At 30.3% G+C, this 23,230-nt stretch overlaps 1 protein-coding gene across 1 annotated transcript in view; it reads left to right on the top strand.

The window, feature by feature from the left end:
* Window positions 1-21,029, top strand: part of LOC119607209 (pituitary homeobox homolog Ptx1) — a 32,638-nt gene extending 11,609 nt beyond the window's left edge. Inside the window, exons 3-4 of the mRNA XM_037961031.1 lie at window positions 17,468-17,614; window positions 20,707-21,029. Coding sequence (XP_037816959.1) covers window positions 17,468-17,614; window positions 20,707-21,029 — 470 coding nt within the window. The remainder of the gene's footprint in view (window positions 1-17,467; window positions 17,615-20,706) is intronic.
* Window positions 21,030-23,230: the final 2,201 nt, after the last annotated feature.

Genomic DNA, 23,230 nt, shown 5'->3' with positions numbered 1-23,230 from the left:
TTTCCCATGAATACGTAATACACTCAACAACAACAGCAACAACAATAAAAGAAGAAAGGAAAAGAAAACAAACAAATCATTCACGGTGGCATCGATATTGCCAAAACTAACAAATATTAGATGTTGGGTTTTGCTTATCAAACGACTGAAAATGAACAAATGAAATTCATATTCATAAACAGCAACAACAACAACAATAAAAAACATGTCACTTTTACAGCAATTATATGCGCCACACTTGTTCGAAATAAATATAAAAATTCGTTTCGAATTTTTACTTTCTTTTGTAAACAAAATATAAGATGAGATGCTTGCTGCTGTGTTGTATCTGCTGTCGTTGTTGTTGTATTGTGATAACATTTTTCACGCATCATGTTCTGGAATACACAACAAAAACTCCCCGGAATTCCAACCTAATCATTGTGTAATCATTAGTTAAATTATACAAATTTTTTTAATGTTCGAAAATAAACTAAACGAAACAAGAAACTGGGAAAAATGTTACGGCTAATTGAACACCCCTCTCTCATGACGTTGAAGCAATATAGAAAATATTGAACAACCAAACTCTCTTCTCATACTTTCACTTATTTTATACAAGATACTTCAGCAGTGTATAATTCGTAGTATGTTTGTGTGTGAAATGATGCTGGCTGAAGTGTTGCCTCGATGTCTGTTAAAATAAGCGACTTTTGTGTAATTTCGCTGTTTGACACTTCAATTATATTGGGCCCACAATATGTTCATATACGAGTATAGACATTATGTAGTTGTTATTGTTGTTATGACACTTGTTCAGTTGATATTCGTTTGAGGGAGTTTTTGTTTTTCTATTTGGATTTTTAGCCATTAGGAAATTTGATATGCTCTTGACTCGATACGTATGTATGTAAGAGACCCTATTAAACGTATGAATTAGAAATTATCAAGTGTATATCTTGTTTTTGTTGTGTAAAAGTGTTTTGAAGTTGTTTTTTTTTCTCCATGGTGTGTTTGACATTTCGTTTTACAAATTGTTTTGGGAATTGAACTGACATTTGAGAGCAACAGAGGTCAGCACTAGAAGTGTGCGAGAGTTCACATCAAACAGCTACATATGAAAAGAGGAAAAGGAAACACTTTAACCCCACTTGTTGTTATAAATAAATATTAAAATCACACCAAGACAAGTGATTTCAATAATTACATAATTTAATAATTATTTAGTTTTATTCAATTTTATCTATTATTATAACAAAATTGTATTTTTATAAATTAGAAAATCTCATTTCAAACCCATACCTCACATGATTTTCTTTCCATTTTCTCATTTAAAATTCTCCTTATTAATCCCCCCAAAATCTTTTAATATTTCCTTTGAAGTGAAGTAAAAGAGAATCATGTTAATGTTGCTTTATGTCTTCAAATAGTGTAGTTTTTAATCCTACCTAAATTAAATTGTATATTTAAAAATAATTCCTTTCCATCATTCTGTTCATCAAATTAACAATAATATATTTAACAATATATAGTGTGTTCTCAAAAAACCGAAACAAAAATCAAGAAAAAAACACCCACATCTCTATTACGTATACTAAATAATGTTGACTAATTATCGCCTATTTTGTAGAATTTTTTTTAGATTTTTTTAGATTGACAAAAAATTATGTTTGTCACCACCAAATTCATTTCATTTTATTTTTTTTTATTTCTATCATCATTTCTACAGCATGTTCACACATTTCAACTTGTCATCTACAATTTGTCGAAAGATTTCTTTTGTTTCCATCAACGATCTTGAGAATATTTTTCTCGATTTGTGTCTTTTTCATTGCCAGTGATCTGTGAAGAAGATTGTTAAAGATGATGATGATTCTTTGCGTGTTTTTTTTAGTAATTTGGAGTGTGAATTATTGAGTCATTAATTTGCTGTTAATTTGTTTTATGTCACAAATGCACAACGAAAATGTTTGTCAAAAATTTAAATTTTTTTTGGGTGTAAAATTGTTGTGATTTTTTTTCGTTTGAATTTCGTTTTAAGGAGGGAATTCCCTTTGTATTTTATTAATTAAAATTTGTTAATCGTGAAATCAAAATTTTATTGAAACTCAATTAATAATAAAATATTAACATTTAAAACTTCAATAAAATTTTCTATAAATTGAGTATTTTAATCAAAATGTTCATTAAACAAGATTAGTTTCTATAAATGAAAATATTTGTCTGTAACTTACTATTAATCGTTATAAATGTTGTCGAAACTTTTTTATACGGTTAGGTTGATAGGAGGATGTGCTTCCACGATACTTGGATCTAACTTCGGCGACTTTCAGACTTGCTCATTTTGAAGAGATTTCTCGTCTTGCTCTCTTTAGGGTCACCCCATAGGATCTTTGTGTTTCTACCCACCGTTTTATTATTCCAAGAGACCTTATGGGATTCTCTTACCTCTGGGAGAATATTCAGTTAAAGCTTTCTTACAATCCAATACGATCTTAGATTTAATTCTATCTCCTGATATCGCCCTAATTGCCTTCTGACTGTCGGTAAATATATTAAGCCCTGTGGGCGCCAAGCTTCTGCCTGAAAGCTTGTGTTATGATTAGGTAAATGGTGGTATATTTCTGTTTCTAGGTCTTCAATATAGAACCCCAGGCCAACATTGTCCCCAAATTTAGAGCCATTCGTGTAACAACGCACTCCTACTGGTAATTGCTCTAATGTTCCGCTTGACCAAGACATTCTATCTGGGATCAGCGCTTCAATGTTCCGACATGTTCTGTGTCTGCTATGCGATCAGGCACGTCTGGTATGCGATCAGGCACGTCCGATGATTGTTAAAAAAAGTTTATAATTTGTTATAAAGATCAATGCTCTGAATCCGAATCAGAATATCTTCAACATATCAGGATTCCGAGATATCGAGTCCTAAAGTTTGGTCATACAGCGCGAAGATATAAATACATTTTTATATATTATCTGATACTCCAATCTGTATCTGGAAGATGGAAAATATTAACCTCCGTAATATCTTCTTAACCTAAAACTTGAAACACTTGTAAATTAAAAAAAAATATCTTGCAAAAATTTCAATGGACGATATCTCGAAAAATACAAGAGATTTTTGAACAATCTAAAAAGTATTTTTAAAGAGAAAATAATCGCAAAATAAAATTTCAGTTTTTGCCAATTTATGGCTGTTCCAATTTTGAGGTTAAGATGTCTCGAAGAAAGGAGAATATATAACAGAGGTTAAACTTTTATTATAAAGTCAACAGATGGGACGGATAACATAACGAAATTTATTAATTAAGGTGTATTCGCTCTGTTATAACGTCTTAAATAGGATAAAAACGGTGTTTTTTTGAAATTTCAAGATCCGATATCTCAAAAACTTGATGTAAAGAAGAAATTCACGTATTCAAGAATTCAGCGCAGATCAGTCCTCTTAAAAAAGTTTGTTTGCCTTTGAAATTAAACAATCTTAAAAGTTTTTTTTTACTTATAATTTGACGTAAAAAGAAAACTTTGTACAAATTTCACAAAAATATATATTTTCTATTAAATTTTTGGCCAAAATATTACGTATTTTTGTATCTATTATCAATCAATTTATATGGTTCTATAAATCAAGTTCTAATAAATACTTATATTTTTTATTTGTTATTTTTTTTTTCCTTTACTTTGATTTTTGTCTATAATCTCTAGGGATTTCATATTTAATCCATTTAAGATATTAAAATATTTAAAAAATTCAAATGCCATGATTTGTAGACACATTTTATTTTATCTCGTGCTCTACATATACACATACATATGTACATATATTCATACAAATATACACTCATCTACCCATAAAGTATTTAATCTTAAATTATAATCTTTTAATCATAATTTGTATATAAATATTATTAAAATCATAAAAATATGACACATTTTTCAATAAAGTTAAAAAATTCCTCAAATAAAACCAGACAAAATGAGAAGATTCGTAAAAAAAATTATTTAATATTGAAAAAAAACTAAAATTATCAATTATGGAAATGAAAATATAACTCATAAAACAAACAAAGAAAGAAAACATGCACATGTGTTGTTAAATACAAACTGGAGATGGTGCTGTGCTGCCTTAAGCTCCCCCCAAGCCCAATACAGCTGTTGACAACATAATTCACTTCCACTAAATAATCATATTCCAACAGTAATACTTTTTTATAGAATTTTGAGTGTGTACTTTTGAGTTTTTTTTTTTTATAAAATTTTAAAACATAAAAAATACAATTTTAAAAAGAGTTTTTTATTTATAAGCAACACAACAAACGCATCACTCAAAAGGATTAAAAAAGTATTTAAAACATGTCCAACTTATACTAAAAATAAAAACTATCAAATGAACTTGAAATAAATTCTGTTTTATAAAAAAAATACTGGAGAATTTATACATTTATTAAAAACTAAAATAAATAAAAACGCACGTATAAATGCTATTAAAAATTTGTCAGAAAAAAAATTGTTTTAATAAATCCATAAATACTTTTATAGATATTTTTTACCTTTTAAACATTTTAAATAAACCAATAATTGAAATCCCAAATGTACACATGTTGAACACGTTGCAAAACCATAATTTTAACACCAAACAAAAAACGTCAGTGCAGCAAATGTATTTTCTGTTTGTAGAATGCTATAGTAAACGTTGTTGTTGCACGAAAAAAAAATGTTGCTTGAAACATTGGCAACAACAAATAACAACATAAGCAATGACATTAAATTATTACCAAATGCTTTTGCGACATTTATTCATCTACACTCATAAAAGTAATGTTAGATCTTGTAAAAATGCAAATGCAAAATAATGTTGCTTTTCTGCAATGCCTTAAAACATACACAGTATTATCATTGTGGTTTAGCAACATTTATTCATTTTTTGCAATGTCTCTTTTTCTCTGTCGTTAGTAATTAGGGTTCTATAAATCGACATTCGAATAATCGAACAATCGACTTTTTGTCGAAAAGTCGAAGTCGACTATTTTGTTCCAAAATGTCGATAACTCGACTATCGTCTATGAAAAAAGTCTAAAAGTCGACTTTGTAAATAAAAGTCGAAAACTCGAAAATAGTTGAAAAAAGTCAGAAATAGTCGAAAATTTTAAAAAAGTGGAAAAAAGTCAAAAACTCTAAAATAGTCGAAAAAAGTTAAAAAAGAGTCGAAAGAAGTCAAAAATTCGAAAAAATCGAAATGTCGGAAAAAGTCGAAAAAGTAGAAAAAAGTTGGAAAAAGTCGAAAATTCGGAAAAAGTCGAAAAGTCGACTATTTATAAAATACTAAAAGTCGACTATTAATTAAATGAAAAAATCGAAAAATCGACTTTGTCGTAGTAAATGTAATATGTTCACTGCTTGACTAACCTAAGTAAATGCAATAATTCGTTGCTTTTTTGCAATGAAACATCAAAATATGATTATATTTGTCAAATTTCTGTATCCTCGGACTGACAGACTAAAAATCTCCTGAAACACCTAACGGAAGTTCCGCACCTATTTGGTTAGTTGTTAAATAACCTTATTTTTCGGCTGTACTCATATGTATGTATATCGTCTTGCAATATTACCATATTAATATAGCTAAATGGTAATGATAATTCACAAACACATATTGTATTGCTAAGTACTTGCCACAATGCGAGGACATACAGCAGTAATCTACAATATATTGTTGACTCATGTTGTATGTGTGTGTGTTAACAATACATACCTGCAATCTTAATGCCAACATTGTTATTGCTATTGCAACATAATAACAAATGCGACAACAACGACACTAAAGTAAATATTCAAACTTAAAAATTTAATATACGATTCAGACACACACATGAATCCTTGGAAATAAGTAAAAAACGGATATGCAAACTGTTGTCATCTACACTGTTTTTTTTTAGCAAAAGTAGCCAAAATAAAAAAAATGAATCCTTAACAAATGTGTGTTTATTCCAGGACTCTTTTAGGTATGCAATTTGTGCATTTATCTGTTGATATTTGTGTTTGTTTTATGTTAAAATGTTTTATTTTTGATTGTTTTTTGGAAAATTGATTTTATTTCTTACTGTAGACAAACTTTGTCCTTTGAGGTTTTAGAGTGAATTTTTTTGGATTTTTTTAAAGGTAACATGTGCTTAAAAAGGTGTAAAGTTCTGGTAGTTTAAATCTATTAAAATTGCAGAAAGTAACAAACAAATAAACATTTTAAAGTTAAATTTAATATATACTTTTTACTTAAACATACAATTACATTTTTTAACCTGCTCCCAACTGTTGTATTCTTTTACCCATTTTGTTTAAGAACAACTACAGCTCCTTTTGATTAATGTTACTTAAACTATATACATCATACAATATCCTGTGGTCAAATTAATTTATAAAAATTAACAAAAATCACTATCACTATCACTTACCCTATAACGATTACTAAAGAAAAAGTCAATTGTTATTATTATTAAAATCAAACAAAAAAATCCTTAGAAAGGACATACAACATACAACACACTTGTAGTGAGACGACCAAAAGAACATCATACATACATATGAGTATAAGAATAAAAACAGACGGTAAACTTAATCCTTTATAACTATAATAAAAATCAACAAGGACAAAAATAGCACACAAAATTATACCAAAAGCCAAAGGATGAATAAACAGAAAAACGAAAGATGAAGAGAAAATAAACAACCCTTAACTGAAAAAACTATAGACAAATACACACTACTCAGCCAAACCGTAAAGGGTAACTCCAGATTTAGCCAACACTACACTACTTGGCTGTTTTTGCACTTGGTCAACAACATAAAACAGATAAAGATTTCCCACAAAAAAAATAAAACCAAACATTTTACTAAATGAAATGACAATATAATGAGCCAAGCAAAATGGGGAAATAAGGAAGTAAAAGGGAGACTGTAGAAACCCCAAAACATAGTCCCCCCAAAAAGGAAAATACTAGAGACAAAAAAAAAACAAATGATAAAATAAAATCACTGCCATAATGGCTGTGATAGCAAAGTAAATAAGTACAAGGATCTTGGAAAGAACTATAGGAAAAAAAAAACGAAAGAAAATCACAACTAAGAAAATCTAATCTAAATGAGAAAAAAAGAAACTCATTAATTTTAGTACGAATGTAAGTTACAGTGATAAGATTTTCATGTCTGACAGTAACGAAAAACTAAAAATAGCAGACATAATTTTTGGGGGGACCAAAAGTAAAGACAAACATAATAGTTTCAATTGCGAGGAACATAAAGAAATTATTTAATAAAAATTATATATTTATATTGCAATAAATGCAATTTTAATTAATACCTTTACCTTTAAAAGAATTTTACGAACGAATTCCGGGAACTTTTCACTTCCGGCTACTCAGAATACTCTAAAAATCCCAAGGCCAAGAACGAACCCTATTGCTTTTGGTTTAAATCGGTCCATTATTTCACCCAGACCTCATATAACGGTATCTCCTTAAAAATGTTCATACTTATGTTAAATATGCATGTATTTTCACCAAAATTGACTCGGCTAAGTTTTACAACTGCCAATTTTCGTTATTATGGGTCCATAGCCAACCATGGCCCTCATACAAAAACCCCTTTTGAGAATTATTTTAACGTTCATCCTTTTGAAAATCGGTATAAATCAATTGTATATCAACATAAATCCATTCATCAAATTTTGAGCATATAGGCCCATCTTGGACCCTAGCCCCCATACTAAGCATCTTACAGAATCAGAAATTAATATAAAATCCGACATAAGTGATAAGCAATGAAATCGTATAAAAAAATTTTAAATATACCAATAACTGGTTTAGGGATCATATAGTCATCGGTCATGTCCGACTATATTTTCTTACTTGTTGTAAATTTTTATAAAACATACTTTTCTCTTAATATTGAGAAGCTTTCACTTACTATATAATTTACAACTTCAGAATATGTCTTTAACAATTATTTTGAGTTTCTTTATATAATTTTATAAAACTTTAACGTTTCAACATCATTTAAAGTTTTTTTTAAAACTTCAACTTATTAGAGTTTATATGTATTTTATTTTTTTCCCATTATTTTACTGCTGTCCATGACATTTTATGGCTGACAATATAAAAATGTCCAGTTTATTTAAGTTTAACGTAGAGATAATCTCTCTTTGGAAAAAAATACATTTTTAGAAAATTGACCGAAACAAAAAGGAAAAGAAAAACAAACAACAATCTATAATGAGTTTGAGGCCAATTGGTTTGGTTGGTATAGGAAATGCATTAGGATTTAAAAGTTCCTAAACAACATATCCACATCCTTAAACATCAACCATATGATATTGGTCTATAATGACATTATAATTTATTTTTTATTTAACTTTCTACATCTTAGTCTCCTTTTGTTTAAATGTAAGAACGAACAAAAACAAAAACGATATGAACAGGAATAAACCTAAACAGATTGATATATGGTTTTCGATGTCATTGGTAACAAAAACTCATTTGTATCACTCAAACAGACAAACATATACTCGACAAAATATCTATCATGGGGATGTTTTGTGGTCGTTTTAGTAAAACATTTACCGGGCAAAGTAGTGAACAGGGAGTCATAGTGTAGTGGATGGATATATGTATGACTGTGATTATCATCTGTTCTGGTTAAACCTCAAGAAGAAAATTTATGGGTTCATTGAAGCAATAAAGGCAATTATATCGTTTACATATTAGAACAATTGTTGTCACATCGATTATGCTTCATATGCCACTATTGATCGTATTACATCTGGCAACAATTTGTTAGAAACAATTGAAAATCATTTGGTTGTGAGACACTTTGTTAAGTTTAATATTCACTGGGTTTTTTGTGTGATTTTAGAATGAGTTAGTATTGAAATTTAAAGAAATTTTTAAATTTAATTTCAACACATTTTAATTGTATAATTTCAATACATTTAAAGTACTTATAACTTTTTTAAAATCTTCTCATTTCGAGTTCGATCTAATCGGTTTCAGAGACAATTTTCTAAATACTATAGCCGAGACTTATATAGTTAAATGATTTAACAATTGTTTATCCTATATACATACTAATATGTCCTTGTATATGGTTTTCAGTCTTGCAAATGTTTCATTGCAGTCATTTATTTTAGTAAGATAGATCTAGGTCACTAAAGATCCTGTATGATATGATGGGAATCGAACCCACGACCTCCGGACTGCGATGGCTTTCGTTCTTTAAAATTTATAAAAATAATATTGCATTTTCAGTAAAGCAGTCATTTATTTTAATAGGACAGAAATAGGTCACTATCGGGCCTGTTGTACACTCCTATCTGGAGGCAATCGAACCTCCGAACTGAGAGATTAGAACACTAAGTTAAAGGAAACTATCCCACATTTATTTTGTTCTTTCATTGTTTTAAGACCAGCGTCATTTAGAGTCTTGCAAATATAGCAAACTACAGTTTCTTGCTCGATTTTTTACTAGATCTGATAAATTTTAAAGGGTAAATCTGAAAGTTAATTCTAGTTCAAACTAAGAAACTTTTCCTAAAGCAAATGTTTAAACAAATTTGTGTATATTGTTTTAGAAAAAATAACATAATTTTGTCAATTTTCATACTCTAGCTTAACCACAGATTATCGTTTAGTAATTTGTTCAGTGATTATCTTGTATCATTGCCTAGAGCTTTTATAAAGCTTTAAAAACATAAATTTTTCTTAAATATATCACAGATTTTTATTCTTCTTAAAGAAAATCGATAACATTTAATTTTTCTTTAGCTCTACACATTTGGAATTCATAATCGTTTTTCCGCAAAGTAGACTTTTCTGACAAGAAAAACAAATATATAATATTTTACTAAACACACACACACACACTTGTATCCGTAACACTGGTTAAAGAGTGGCATCATTTATAATATGGTGTGGCATGCTACGTTGGAAAATAACATTAAAGTGGCATAAAATACGGAAGTTTAACAGCCAACGACAATAGAAATATTTCATATTCCCGTGTCGTCTGCCACGATTTGAAAACATATACACAACGACAAGAAACCTCCACTTTTTTTCAAAAGGCAAAGCAGAAAAATTCAAGAGATAAATGGGAAAATAAGACAATTTTTCCCATTCTATTATTGGTGGTGTGTGTATTTATTTTAAGGTTTCCTAACAATAGCAAAAGGCATAAAGGAGATACTTAAGAAAACATTTATCCTCATTTTCCGGTTGTTTTAATTTCCAAACACCCAGAACAAAAATATAATAGAAACACTTGTTTTAAAGTAGCTAAGTAATATTTCCCACCTATAGAAACAACATTAAATTTTGCTTTAAACAATTTAAAATGTTGAAAATGTTTATAAAAGAAAGTTTAGTTTTCTTTAAGTTGGCCACACTTTATTACAAGTTGCCAACTACTTTGAAGTAAACATTACTCTGTGCTGCTATTGAAAAGTTAGTTAAAAGGGGTTTTATAAAGTTTTATTTTTAAATTTATTTCAAAACCCTAGTTTCTTTTTAACATTTGTATTTCAAAAATGTTTTCCGTATTGAAAAAATACTTTTATTTAACTTTTTTTTTACTTTACACGTGCTATTAACACATTTCATGTAGTTTATGCAAATAACAATAATAATAAAAAAATATTTACAATTTATTTGTCTGTTTATGTCTCTACCTCTCTCCGTATTCCCTCCAACACAGCACTTTTCGTTACCTTCAAACATATGTACGTTCCTTGGAATACATGTCCAAGACCAAGATAAGAATATTTTGGTTTTTATCTTTAACGTAAAAAGATACAATATTTTTGTTGTTTATTGTGGCACAAAATTTGTATAAATAATAAAAAATTATTTCAAACTTAAGGTTGTTGTAAATTATAACTACAAGAAACAGAAAATACAAACAAATGTTTTTTTTTAATTTCAAACAAAATAAAAAAGCAACATTCTTATCTTTATTAAAATATAAGAAAACTAATACTCTGCAGCATCATCAACATCATCTGTTTTACAATGAATATGATGAGGTATAGAATGATGACTCTGAGGATGGCTGTTTGTAGAAAATGTTTATTGTTTTAATCATATCTTTAAATACATATTTATTTGTAGAGAATATAATTTAATTTACATTAGCTTTTTCGTTAATACTATATTTCTAACTAAATAAAATGTTTATTTGTTTAAAACTTTTGTAATTAATGTAGTATTTGTTTAACAAAGTATATGATATTTGTTTAAGAAAGAGATATAAGACCAGTAAGAGAGCATAACTTATTTATACCCTACACCAATATAGTTGTGTAGGGTATTATGCGTTTGTGCTGATGTTTGTAACACCCAAAAATATTGGTCCTACACCCACCTTAAAGTACACCAATCAACTCAGAATCACTTTTTGAGTCGATTTAGCTATATCCGTCTGTCTGTCTGTGTGTAAAGCTAGTGTGCACGCTACAGGTCGCTATTTTCGAGATAATTTGATGAAACCGGTCAATTATTTCGCCTAGCAGGCTTGGGGGGTAATTACCACATTTTAAATTACAATTACATTTGAAGTAATTGTAATTGATGCATTGCCAATTACAATTATTTGTAATTGAAGTTTTGCCAATTACAATTATTTGTAATTGTAATTGAAGTTTTGCCAATTACAATTAATTGTAATTGATGCATTTCCAAATACAATTATTTGTAATCGTGAATTTTGTTCCTCTTAATTACATGTAATTTGTAATTAGTAATACCTAAATTACAAGTAATTGTAATTGCCTATTGCTCAATTACACATTACAAGTAATTGTAATTGACCATGTAATTAATTACTTTGTGAATTCATTACCCCCCATGCCTGTCTCCTATCCCCATACAACCGTACCCCCTAAATAGTGCTTTTGATCTCATAATTGTGTTAAATGTTCTAGTATGTCAATAAAAATTGGCAAAATTTAGTTTTATAGAAGTTTATATGACATTGCTAATTTTTGTAAAGATCGGACCTCATTTGAGCATAGTCCCCATACAAACTCTCCTTCAGAAAATTACCTAAAGGTCAAAATTTACTTATACACACTAATAACACAATGAAATTCTACATAAATAACTTTGATAGAGACGTAAATTTCTCTACCAACATTTATAAGGATAGGTCCATATTTACCCTCACCCCCCTTTTGTATAAAATGTCTTATTTTTGTCAACAATCTGACTCCCTTATGGAACCATTTCATTGATATAATGAAATTGGTTATTGATTTAATGAAAATATTTCATAAACGCCATGAAGCAATTTCGTAGCATAAAACATAAAAACATCCAACTGATGCACCCAAAGAAATCATACCTTTGAATCTCTGTTTTTTTTACTAATCTACCAAAAAATATTAATTATTTGGATCATTTAAATGCTATTTTATTACTTAACACTAAACTTTTTCCCCCAAAAAGTGTTACACAATCTAGTTTTTTACGCAAAATTGACAAAAAACATTTCCGAAATATCTAAATGACCCTTCATATGTATGTATGAATATAATGCTCTAATATTATTTTAGCATCTGTTAACTATAAAAATATTTATTTAAAGTTTATATATTTGTTTAAAGAATAGCAACATTTTTTTGTAGAAAAAGTCACGTACAAAAACATGTTTTTTATATTTAGAACAACAAATACAACTAATAATAAAATTTAATATTGTACGCAATGATGACATAAAGTAGCAGGTTGAAAATGAACGAAATGTCAAAAATGACATTTTAAATAGTACTGCTGGTGATGCCATTTTATCACCCATGTTGTGTGATAAAAAAAGGAAACATGTTGTTTTACTAGTTTAACTACAAAATGTAGGTGTTACTTTTTTTTAATTTTAAAATAAAATTTAAATAAATAAATATTCAAATTTAATTTAAATAATAAAAAATCATAAATCTTTTGTTTTTCTCATTGTTACCCCCCGTAAACGCCTTGCTGTCAAAAATTACAATTATAATTGTCAAAGTAGCGGATTACAGTTGTATTAAAAGCTATTAACTGTCATTTCATTTAAACAATTTTTCATATTTGTGTAAAAAAACGTTTGCAGCCTCTGCGAAAAAAACGCCTTTTAATGAAATGCACGGGAAAAAAGTGTCAAACCTCCTAGTGAGCAAATTCTTATGACAAATACATAATACACTAATTTTATTCTTTCTCATTGAATTTTCTGACATTATATTACCCTCATTTAGGGGTGTGAAATTTAGGAAATCACTGCATGTATTTGCACAAAAAAAAATGAAATAAAACTATTAATCATTTCACAATGAAAACATAGAATTAAATATTATTAATGAAAAAAATTTTTGACTTTTATTGTGCACATACATACGTACATTCTCTAATAAAGGAATAAATTGCCAAATGTATAAGATTGTAGTAAATACAATATAAATTTTATTGTCATTGTCTGGCAAACCAGCAACAATAAATAGCTAAAGATTTTCATTACCTAAACCACACACGAATATTTCTACTACTCGTTGCTATTCATTCATAAGTTCTTGCAAAATATGGGGATTATTTGTCAGTTTTTCCACAAAAAAACAAATACGATACAATAAGAAAATTCACACAATAACAAACATTTAGTGACACACGACACAGTACTGGCTTGATTTGTTCTTTTTCGTTGCCAGTGTAAACACTCTAAAAAGGGATACTAAGTAAATATAAACAAACCAAACAACAAAAGAGAGGCTGAAAAATAAAGGAAAACAATATTAGAGATAGATTTTTTTTTGTTGTTGCCATTGTTTAGCTACTGTTAAAGAAGTTAAATAATCGTTTAATAGGAAAAATCTTAGTTTTTGTCTGTGTAAACCACACTCTCACATAAATTGAACAATAAACAAACAAATATTACCACTGACAGTTAAATTCAGAAAGGAAAAAAAGAAGAGATACATAGAAAAAACCAAGATAAAACGCCCCTTCCTTATAATTTGCCATAATGGACTTATATTTTTTATAGGTGAATCTATAGTTTAACCATTGAAATTGTCTTTTAACCTTTGCAATAGCCACCAGATGTCTGGTAAACAGTTTGTTTACCAAATATTGTTTTCTCTGCAACTGTCAAATCTATTACCTTAACTGTCTATTCTTTGCAAAATCTAAAAAAATTCCAACTAATGATGAGTTTGCAAAATAAAAAAAAGGTCAGTTTTATATTTATTCTGCTTTAGCTTCACATATGCTAGAGTTTTTCCATGATTTTCATTTGCTCATAAATATATATTTTTTTTGATTTCTTCTCTTTTTCTAACTTGAATGAGTATTTTGACAGTTGAAAACCTAAACGAACTGTCATTTCTATTTGAAATGTTATTTATTGATTCGTTTATCTTACTTTTTTGTATTGATGGCAAAAGGATTGAGAGATTTTTTTTGGTTGGTTTGGGTTGGTGGGGTGTTGAAGGGTTATAATTTTTTCTAATTTCACACTACATTTGTTTTGAAAATTATTGTGATGATTTTTGTTTTGTTTTAATATTAACAGGTGTCTTTATCAAAGAAAACAAAATGAGATAATAAATAAAGAAATAAATTGTTTTGAAGTGTTTTGTGGTTTTATAGGAAAACTAATTAATAAATACAGTAATACCTCGATTAAAAACAAGTAAGAATTTATAGTCGGGCATGGCCGACCATATGATACCCTACAGTGATTACATTACAAATTTTTATTATTATAAAGTATTTAATTTAATTTTTACCTTAATTCAGAAATATTTTAACAATTTGTTGACAAGGGATTTTCCAAAAGAGGGGTTATATGGGGACAGGGGGTTAATATGATCCTATTCTTATAAATTTTGGTACAGGGATTTACGCCTACATCAGAAATGTATGAAGAATATCATCGTGATATTAGTGTTTATAAGTGAATTTTGACCATCAAGTCATTTTCTGAAGGGGACTTAATACGGGGGATAAGGTCAAATGAGGCCCGATCATTGCGGAAATCGGCAGTATCATTAATACTTATATAAAACTAAGTTTTGTCTATTTTTGGAGTGATACAAGAACATTTAACACATTAATGTGCTCAAAAGCCCTATTCATGGGTACGGTTGTATGGGGGCTATATATAATGGACCGATTTTAACCATTTTCAATAGGCTTCGTCCTATTGGGCCAAAGGAAGAGTATGTTCCAAATTTCATCTGATTATCTTGAAAATTGCGACCTGTAGCGTGCGCACAAGGTTAACATGGACACAAGACAGACATAACTAAATCGACTCAGAAAGTGATTCTGAGCCGATTGGTATACTTTAAGGTGGGTGTATTTTTGAGTGTTACAAACATCAGCTCAAACGCAAACTACCCTCCCCACAATAGTGGTGTAGGGTATAAAAAATTAACATTTGGATAAGCTTTATTATCCCAAAATACACAACATAATGGCTTCTTTTAATTGTCTGAATTTTTAATCTTAGAATTCGTGTTATATATCGTTTGCGAAACATCAGATCAGAAGAAATACATCTAGGCCGCTCACGGGTCTGTTAAACACTATTTTACCTGAAAAAGGTTGGTGGAAACAACTTTATATAGTACGCTATGATCGTATTATCATTCGATGTTCAGAAACTCAATTCCCTGGATGTATAACTATAAAGATTTCCAACTTGAGTTCCTAAGGAATGTTCCCAAGATATTTTGATCTAATTTTGACGAAAAGCTGGCAGTGGAAGAAAAGCTTTCAGAGTTTCCTCTTCACGTGCTCTACATTTGACTGAATCCATTCGTCAGTATGTGTTTAAAAGTTAGACTGTTGTCGCTGTTGGAAATGAATCATACTCATCCGATTTTGGTCAAATATTTCGAAAGTATTTCACTCAATGAATGAATTTAATAAAATTTCGAAAAAATAACTAAAAATCTATGTCAAACTAACCGCATTTGTAAAATGCCTAAAAATAATATCATATACGTATATAGTAAAACATCACAAAATATAAATTAATATAATTGTGGTCATAAAATATATATTTATTACCTGTAAATAGATATAAATTTTATTTTGCGTATTTTCTATAAAAAGTTCGATCACATATGAATGCGTCAAGCCCTCTCTCTATAATCATACAATAACTCTGTGAGTTGGCAATATCTACATATTTACAATAACAATATAATATAGGTTAGTCAAACGTAATATGTTCGATGTCCGATAACATTGTGATAATATTGAAAACATACATACTAATTGCAACGTCATAATTTTGTACGTCATTGTCAAGAAAAAAAGGGAATAAATTTAAAACTTCTTGGAAACAGTATGTTACCATGCTGACAATTTCTATAAATTACCATTGAACATACTTTATGTTATTTTGACACTATTGCCAACCACTTGTGAAAATGGGTTTGTATAGTTCACACCACAAAAACACTTAAAATCCCCTAGGAGAAATTCGTTTTAGAAACATCTTGCAGAGATACTGATGAATGGGTGAGAAAAAAAATGTAAATTATTTTTATGACACATGCCAAAGTGACATTTATGGTTGACATCCGACAACCTGTAGCTAGTGAAATAGGAGATTGTTAATGAATTCACAGTTATGTATATGTTTAGGGACAAATAAATTTATATTTTTTCTCATAAAATTTAATGAATGGAATTCTTAGTAAAATACTTATTAAAACCTTAAGGTACTTATGGTAAAATTAAAAATAAGTTTTTCGAGGTCAAAGGTTAGAAAAGGGATGATTCAAATGATTTTCTTATTTAACATTTTAAAACTAAGTTTTTTTCTCAAAAACCTCTTCTATTTAATTAACTTAAAATATCTACTTGACCATTTTTTTAAGTTACTTAAACTAACTTTTAAAGTAACAACAATAAAAAAGCATTTTATTGTTCATAAATAGTGTCTGGTAACCAATGGCATTCCAATGAACAAGTTAAACAACTCCACTGCACTAACTTCTTAAGTATCCATTATGGTAGAGAGTCTCTTTATACTAAAAGGCCATTATTAAGTATTGAAAACTCTGCCAGAGGATACACAAGAAACTAAAGAAATAGTATGAAAGAAGAAAGTGTTAGCCTATTATAATCGTAAACGAGCGCGTAAATGCTCATAAATCCTTTTATGAGCTCATTTAATAGCATTTTAAGTAGCTTGTTATAGTAATGCCACATTAACCCCCTCCCCCCCCCCTCTCTCTCTCTCTCTCTGTCTTCCACTGGTTTCCTACAAAATATTGTGTCTATTCATTGACTGAATTTTTTAAACATAAATTGCAATGGTTTACAACTACACTTCTATTATACTATTAAGTTTATTGCAAATGTATTTTTTTCAATTAGTTTAAACGATTTCGCTGTAATGCAATAATATTTTTTATTTAATTTTGTTTTCCATCATTTTGGTTTGTTCTTTTCAGTTTGGGCTGAAACTGGTGATTTTCGTGATAGTCATAGTTCTATGGCCGCTGTAGCAAATGGTTTAGAAACATCCCACTTAAATAATTTTCAAACATCATCGACGTCTTCGTCGGCGTTAACGAATCGGAGTAGAGATCGTAAAGATGGTAAGTAAATATGAGTTATTTTTTTCACATGCAATATTTTTTTTTATGTAAATCGAGTTGTTGGATTTTACTATCGTATATAAAAGGTGTGACTTTTCGGTAATTAAATTGGTTAACATAATTAACAAAAAACCTGGTTAAGGAAGAATTTTTCCAAAATTTTTCAAACTTCTGGAAGTTTTAATTTACAATTTCTTTAAATTTTAGTATATTTGAGATAAATCTGTGGTATTCGATTGTCAATGCAAAAAACAGTCAGTGTCTAAAAAACTTTGCAAATTATTAAATTTTTTATCGTTCGCCAATTTCGGTGGATGATAACTTCAAGAAAAATGGACGGATGTGAGATTCAACCTGGTTTATACGGTGGCATGCTATAATGCCCATGGGCATTACGGTGTTGGTTGGAGTCCCTCTTTCCATGACAACATCTGTGCAGCCAGGGAAATGAGTATTCAGATATCATGAGTATTCAGATGTCATGAATATTTAAATATCATGATGAACATTCGGATATCAATTGTTCCTACTGATGATTTCGACCAAGGGTTCTTTCTTTTAATGCAGGTTGGATTTTATTGACACTTAGCGAGAATTTTGTTGGGTCTAGCGGAATCCTTTGTGTTGTTAATAGATTCGCAGAAACTTCTCCATGAAATTCTCTTTGAGACTGCTAAAGGGGAGAGAATGTTGGTTTAAGGACTGATATATTCAAATGTCATGGATTCTCTCTCCGGTGCTGTTACCATCTCAACAGATGTCACTGGGTGATGTGACAGAGCAACATATGCTGGATTCCTGAACCCGTTGAGTATCTCTTACTCTTCGCGTAGTATGACGCCAATATATGTTGGGGAATTCTCAGGTTGACACTTATTAGTTGCCTGTCATTCCGTAGATCGTGTTTTATTGTCTGAGAATGGAACTGATGTAATTGGTGAACGATCGGGAAAGACTTCTCTGCCCGACAGGAGACTAGTACTGATTTAGTAGACCTTTTACTTCAGGGAAGTTCTCGGTGCTGTTTCCATCTCAACAGGATTCATATTATATTGAATTGACTTTGGAAATTTCTACATCCTTTGTCACATTATCTGACATACAGAAGGATCCTGATTTATTGGCTGGATATTTCGGACTACCAAATACGTCTCTAGGTACTGTTGACGAATCAACAAAGCCATCTCAGTAGTGTAGTTGCGCGGGGTTTAAGAGGTTAAGGAATGCACTGGAATGGTCATTAGTTGATGGGGATTGCATTTTAAATAATACAATCTTGCATGAGATCATAAGGGTGGTCACCTTCCGGTATACCGGAAGATTGATTTCACCTGATGTTGGGGTTTGTCGCCCCTTCTATTGACTTTAGAACAGTGATTGCTTTTTCTTTGTCGGGGTTTGCATTGGGATTGATCCCATGCTGCTATGGCAAGAGATTAGTTAGCTCGAGTTCTTTAGTAAAGTGCTTGTACATGGACCGACTCAGCCATGTACATACATTGCCACCTGAGTTCTTCATTGAAGGATTCAGGGGCGCGTGGTAAACCGTCTCTAGTCTACCCAGTGGATGAAAAAGACACCGTGAAATAAGGCTGTCCGGCAGATGTTCACATTAAGCACTCGACATTCGACTGCTAAAGCTTTCTTAAATGCTTTTAACTTATCACGGTATGGCTTCGTAAAGATTCGAGATTGTTTTTGCGGCTGTCAAAGCTTTCATAAATGCTTTCATCTTATCACGGTATGGCAGCCACGATTGAAATGCTCTACGCGTTTCTTTACTTAGCTTAGATAGGTCCTAGTTCCATCATGGAGGGAAGTTTTTTTTTTTTGCTTAGTAATTGGGTAGGAAACTTCTTTTCAAGACCAGCAATTGAATCTTCAACAACTGGTATCTTCATAAGTTTGTGTCTGAGGATTTCTTTATACATGAGCCAATCGGTTCTTCTTGTGTTCTTAAAGAGCGTTTTCCCCTTATAAGGCAACCAGTTATATGATAATATATAAGATTAATCAGATTAACTTTATTAATCTAAACAATAGTGAGATGTATTATATTTAAACGTTGTGAAATAGTATTCACTTCTCCCAATAAATATAATAGTAAAAACAATTTATAATTAAAATTTTTTCAACACAGTGACAGTATAATTTATAAACATTAACAATAAATAAAAACGCTAAATAAATTTAACATTTTTGTCAGTATTTTAAATACACACTCTGTTCATAATTGTATTCAATAGTTATAGTTAACCGACAAAAAACAAATAAACTATGAACGATAACACAGTGAAAAGTCTTTTGTCGGCAACTACTGTAGAGCGAACATTTTGATTTGAAATTTCACTTAAGCACCCAATGCCCCGAATTGTACGCAAACTAGCAAAAACAACTAAGACCCCACAAATGATCGATCGATATTTTATAATAAAACATATTATAAATAAAGCTTTGCTATAAATCTGTTTAATAGAAAACAAATTTAGGGTACCATTACCTAGAATGGCACAGAAGTAGGTGTAGGCGGCATAGTTCAAAAAAAGAATACAATTCGATGTGAAGTTTTGATACAAACATTAAATTGGATTGAGTAATATGAAAAAGGGAGCCACAAAGGGTTGTGTAGTGTTGTAGGGGAAGGTGGAGTGGGGAAACGCATAAATAAACATTATTTTCGGTAATTAATTTGTCAACATAAAATGTTATTTCGAGATTAGGAAAATAAAAAATACACACACAAACATATGTGGCCCAAAAGTACAAGGCGCCCTTAATTTAATCGATAACTAAGCAGGTAATAAACGTGTGTCAATATTGTAATAATTATGTTTGTGTAGCAGCCACAACACCTTTTGTTATTATAAGTTTTTCCTTAAAGAAAATAACGTTATCAGAAGTTTTTTTCTTCTTTTCACTTAACCACTACTGTTCAATTAAGCACTACAAAACAGTAGCAGTTCAAACACATGTGAAGATAACAAGCCAACAACTATAGATTCTAACAAACATCTATAATTAGAGATTATCGCCTTGTTTGTAAATTGTATTTACTTAAGAAATGTTTATGTTATTTTGTATGTGTTTTACAGGTAATAATCGTTCCATCAATGAGACTACAATTAAAACAGAAAACATATCAAATTCCGGTCATGATGAGCCAATGACAACGACCACCGATGAACCGAAAAATGATAAGAAAAATAAACGTCAACGCCGCCAGCGAACACATTTTACGTCACAACAATTACAGGAGCTGGAACATACCTTTAGTCGCAATCGTTATCCAGATATGTCGACACGTGAAGAGATTGCCATGTGGACAAACTTAACCGAAGCCAGAGTTAGGGTAAGTGTAATCTACAACATTGGCATAAGAACATATGCCCCTAGAAAAATATTCTTACTTATTTGAGGGGAAACCTATACGAAAATAGAGACATTTTTATGGTGATTGATTGTAGAATAGCATTTGCATTTTTTACTTGAAAACATAGGCGCCAGTAGTTAGTCGGGGGGGAAAAAACTTGATTAAAAACATGTTCATACAATTTGTTTACATATTAAAAATCCATGTTGTCCTCTTTAAAATATTATATATACCACTGACCATAAACAAGCATATAAATACATAATACAAGTAGTACTGCTGGGGTTAAATACAAAAAACAACTACAACCTAACCTCAAACCTTTAATAAACTCATATTTATTGTTTGCAAAACTTTTTACATACATTCCTGGTAACTCGTAAATTTTGTTGGGGTTTTTTTGGAAAACTTATTTTTATACGAAAGAAAAAAAAATAACAGATTTTAATATATGAATGTATACACTCAAATAGATTAAGGTTTCCATTGTTTTGTGGTGCATATATTTTTGTATATTGTGCTATTTGCAGCATATTTTTTGTAGTTGTTGCAGTTGTTTATTTGTGGTCTCAACAATTTAACAAAAATTTATTTACCATTTACCATGTTGCCATTGTTCAGCATTATCGTGCTGTCCCCCCATGTGAATTGTATAGTTGTAGTGTAAACTCACCAAAAATATGTATATGCGATATATAACAGATATTCTCATATACTATATATACAATTCATATATATATTTTTAAAATAAACAGCAACAAAATATCGAATACTTATACAAGTGTGTTGTGGTATATGTTGTACTGTGTTATATTTCGCGCATTGCAGTTGAAAATTTCGTTAAATTTCCACACAATACACTGTTGCACCATTTTGTAAAGTTGCCATAAATTTCATCACCATGTTTGCAGTGGTTTTACTAACAGCATCAGCGGTTTTTAGCAACATCGTAGTCGTCCTCATCAGTAGCAGCAGCATCATCATCATCCGCGTTGTCTTCATCACTACATGCGCATTTTTTTGGCCACTAGTTGTTTTATGTTGAGTTGGGTACGAAATGGGGTTTAGCTGAAAGTTGGGGTTATGTTTTTATTTACAAACTCTATAGGGGTTAATACTTTCATATTTTAGTTGTATTTTATGTTTCAGTTTAAAGTTCCTCTTTATAAAATTTCATTTTTGTTTTAAATTTTATGGGAATAAAATTTTAATCGGAAAATGTCTTTAAAATACATTTGTTTTAAAACATGATTACTTTAGTATTGCTTTCATTGGAACTAATAGAGAATTTTGGTAGAATGCCTAAATACCCTCCGAATTAAATAACATTCACATATCCTATCAGCTAGGCAGGGCATTGACAGAGGAAGTAAGTGTTACTACTCCTCAAAGGACTGGTCCAAAACTAATCCAAATATATCGAAAAAACATACTCCATTTAACATTGTGATGTCCTAATCCATCAATGCATTACATAGGAGCAATCCAAAACTAGTCCCTTGCTATGGGAGTACATGACCCGCGACCAGAGATACAAGCCGATGCGAAATAATCGGCGGCGGCGGCGCAACCATTTTGGGTCGGCGACGGCGGCTTATTACAGAAAATATCGGCGGCGGCTAAATTGTCGGCTCAATTTAACTTTTTCTTTAGAAATTGACCTTATGAGTGTTATTATATTGAAAAATCTTTGTATAATAGTCTGTTACATAGAAACCTGTCTCTATATAAGTTTTTTTCTGCAGAAAATGGACATTTATAGTAGTTTTCACTATTTTAATATTAGCACAATATTGTGTGGCAACTCTTTTCAATTTGCCATAAGAATTCAAAATAGTGGCAACTCCGTTCAATTTGGTGAAATTATGTTCTGAAATACATGTGTGATTCTAATCTTTATCAGCGGCTACGTTTAAGCCGGCTTAGCTTTTGAGCCGAAAGAAGTCGGTGGCGGCGCGGCTTGCAAAATATTACCGGCGGCCAGCCGCCGCCGATTTGAGCCGTCTCGGCTTATATCTCTGCCCGCGACATGCTCCTATGTAATGCAGGCTATGAACCATGTTGTTTGCAAAAATAATAAACATGATCCATTACTGCATTACATAGGACTAATACACGGATCCTGTACTCCAATAATGTTCACAGGCGAGTAGTTTTTGGACTATCTAAATGGATTATGTATGGATTTGGGCAAAATTATCCCAAATTGCCAGATAACACTGCAATAATGTTTCGTAGCTGTGCCC

Source organism: Lucilia sericata, unplaced genomic scaffold (genome assembly GCF_015586225.1).
Source record: "Lucilia sericata isolate MDLA Ls3-8-SP2 unplaced genomic scaffold, ASM1558622v1 Contig000677F_arrow, whole genome shotgun sequence".
NCBI lineage: Eukaryota > Metazoa > Arthropoda > Insecta > Diptera > Calliphoridae > Lucilia > Lucilia sericata.
Note: the sequence above shows the minus strand (reverse complement) of the source record. Positions and strands in the feature narration are given on the sequence as shown.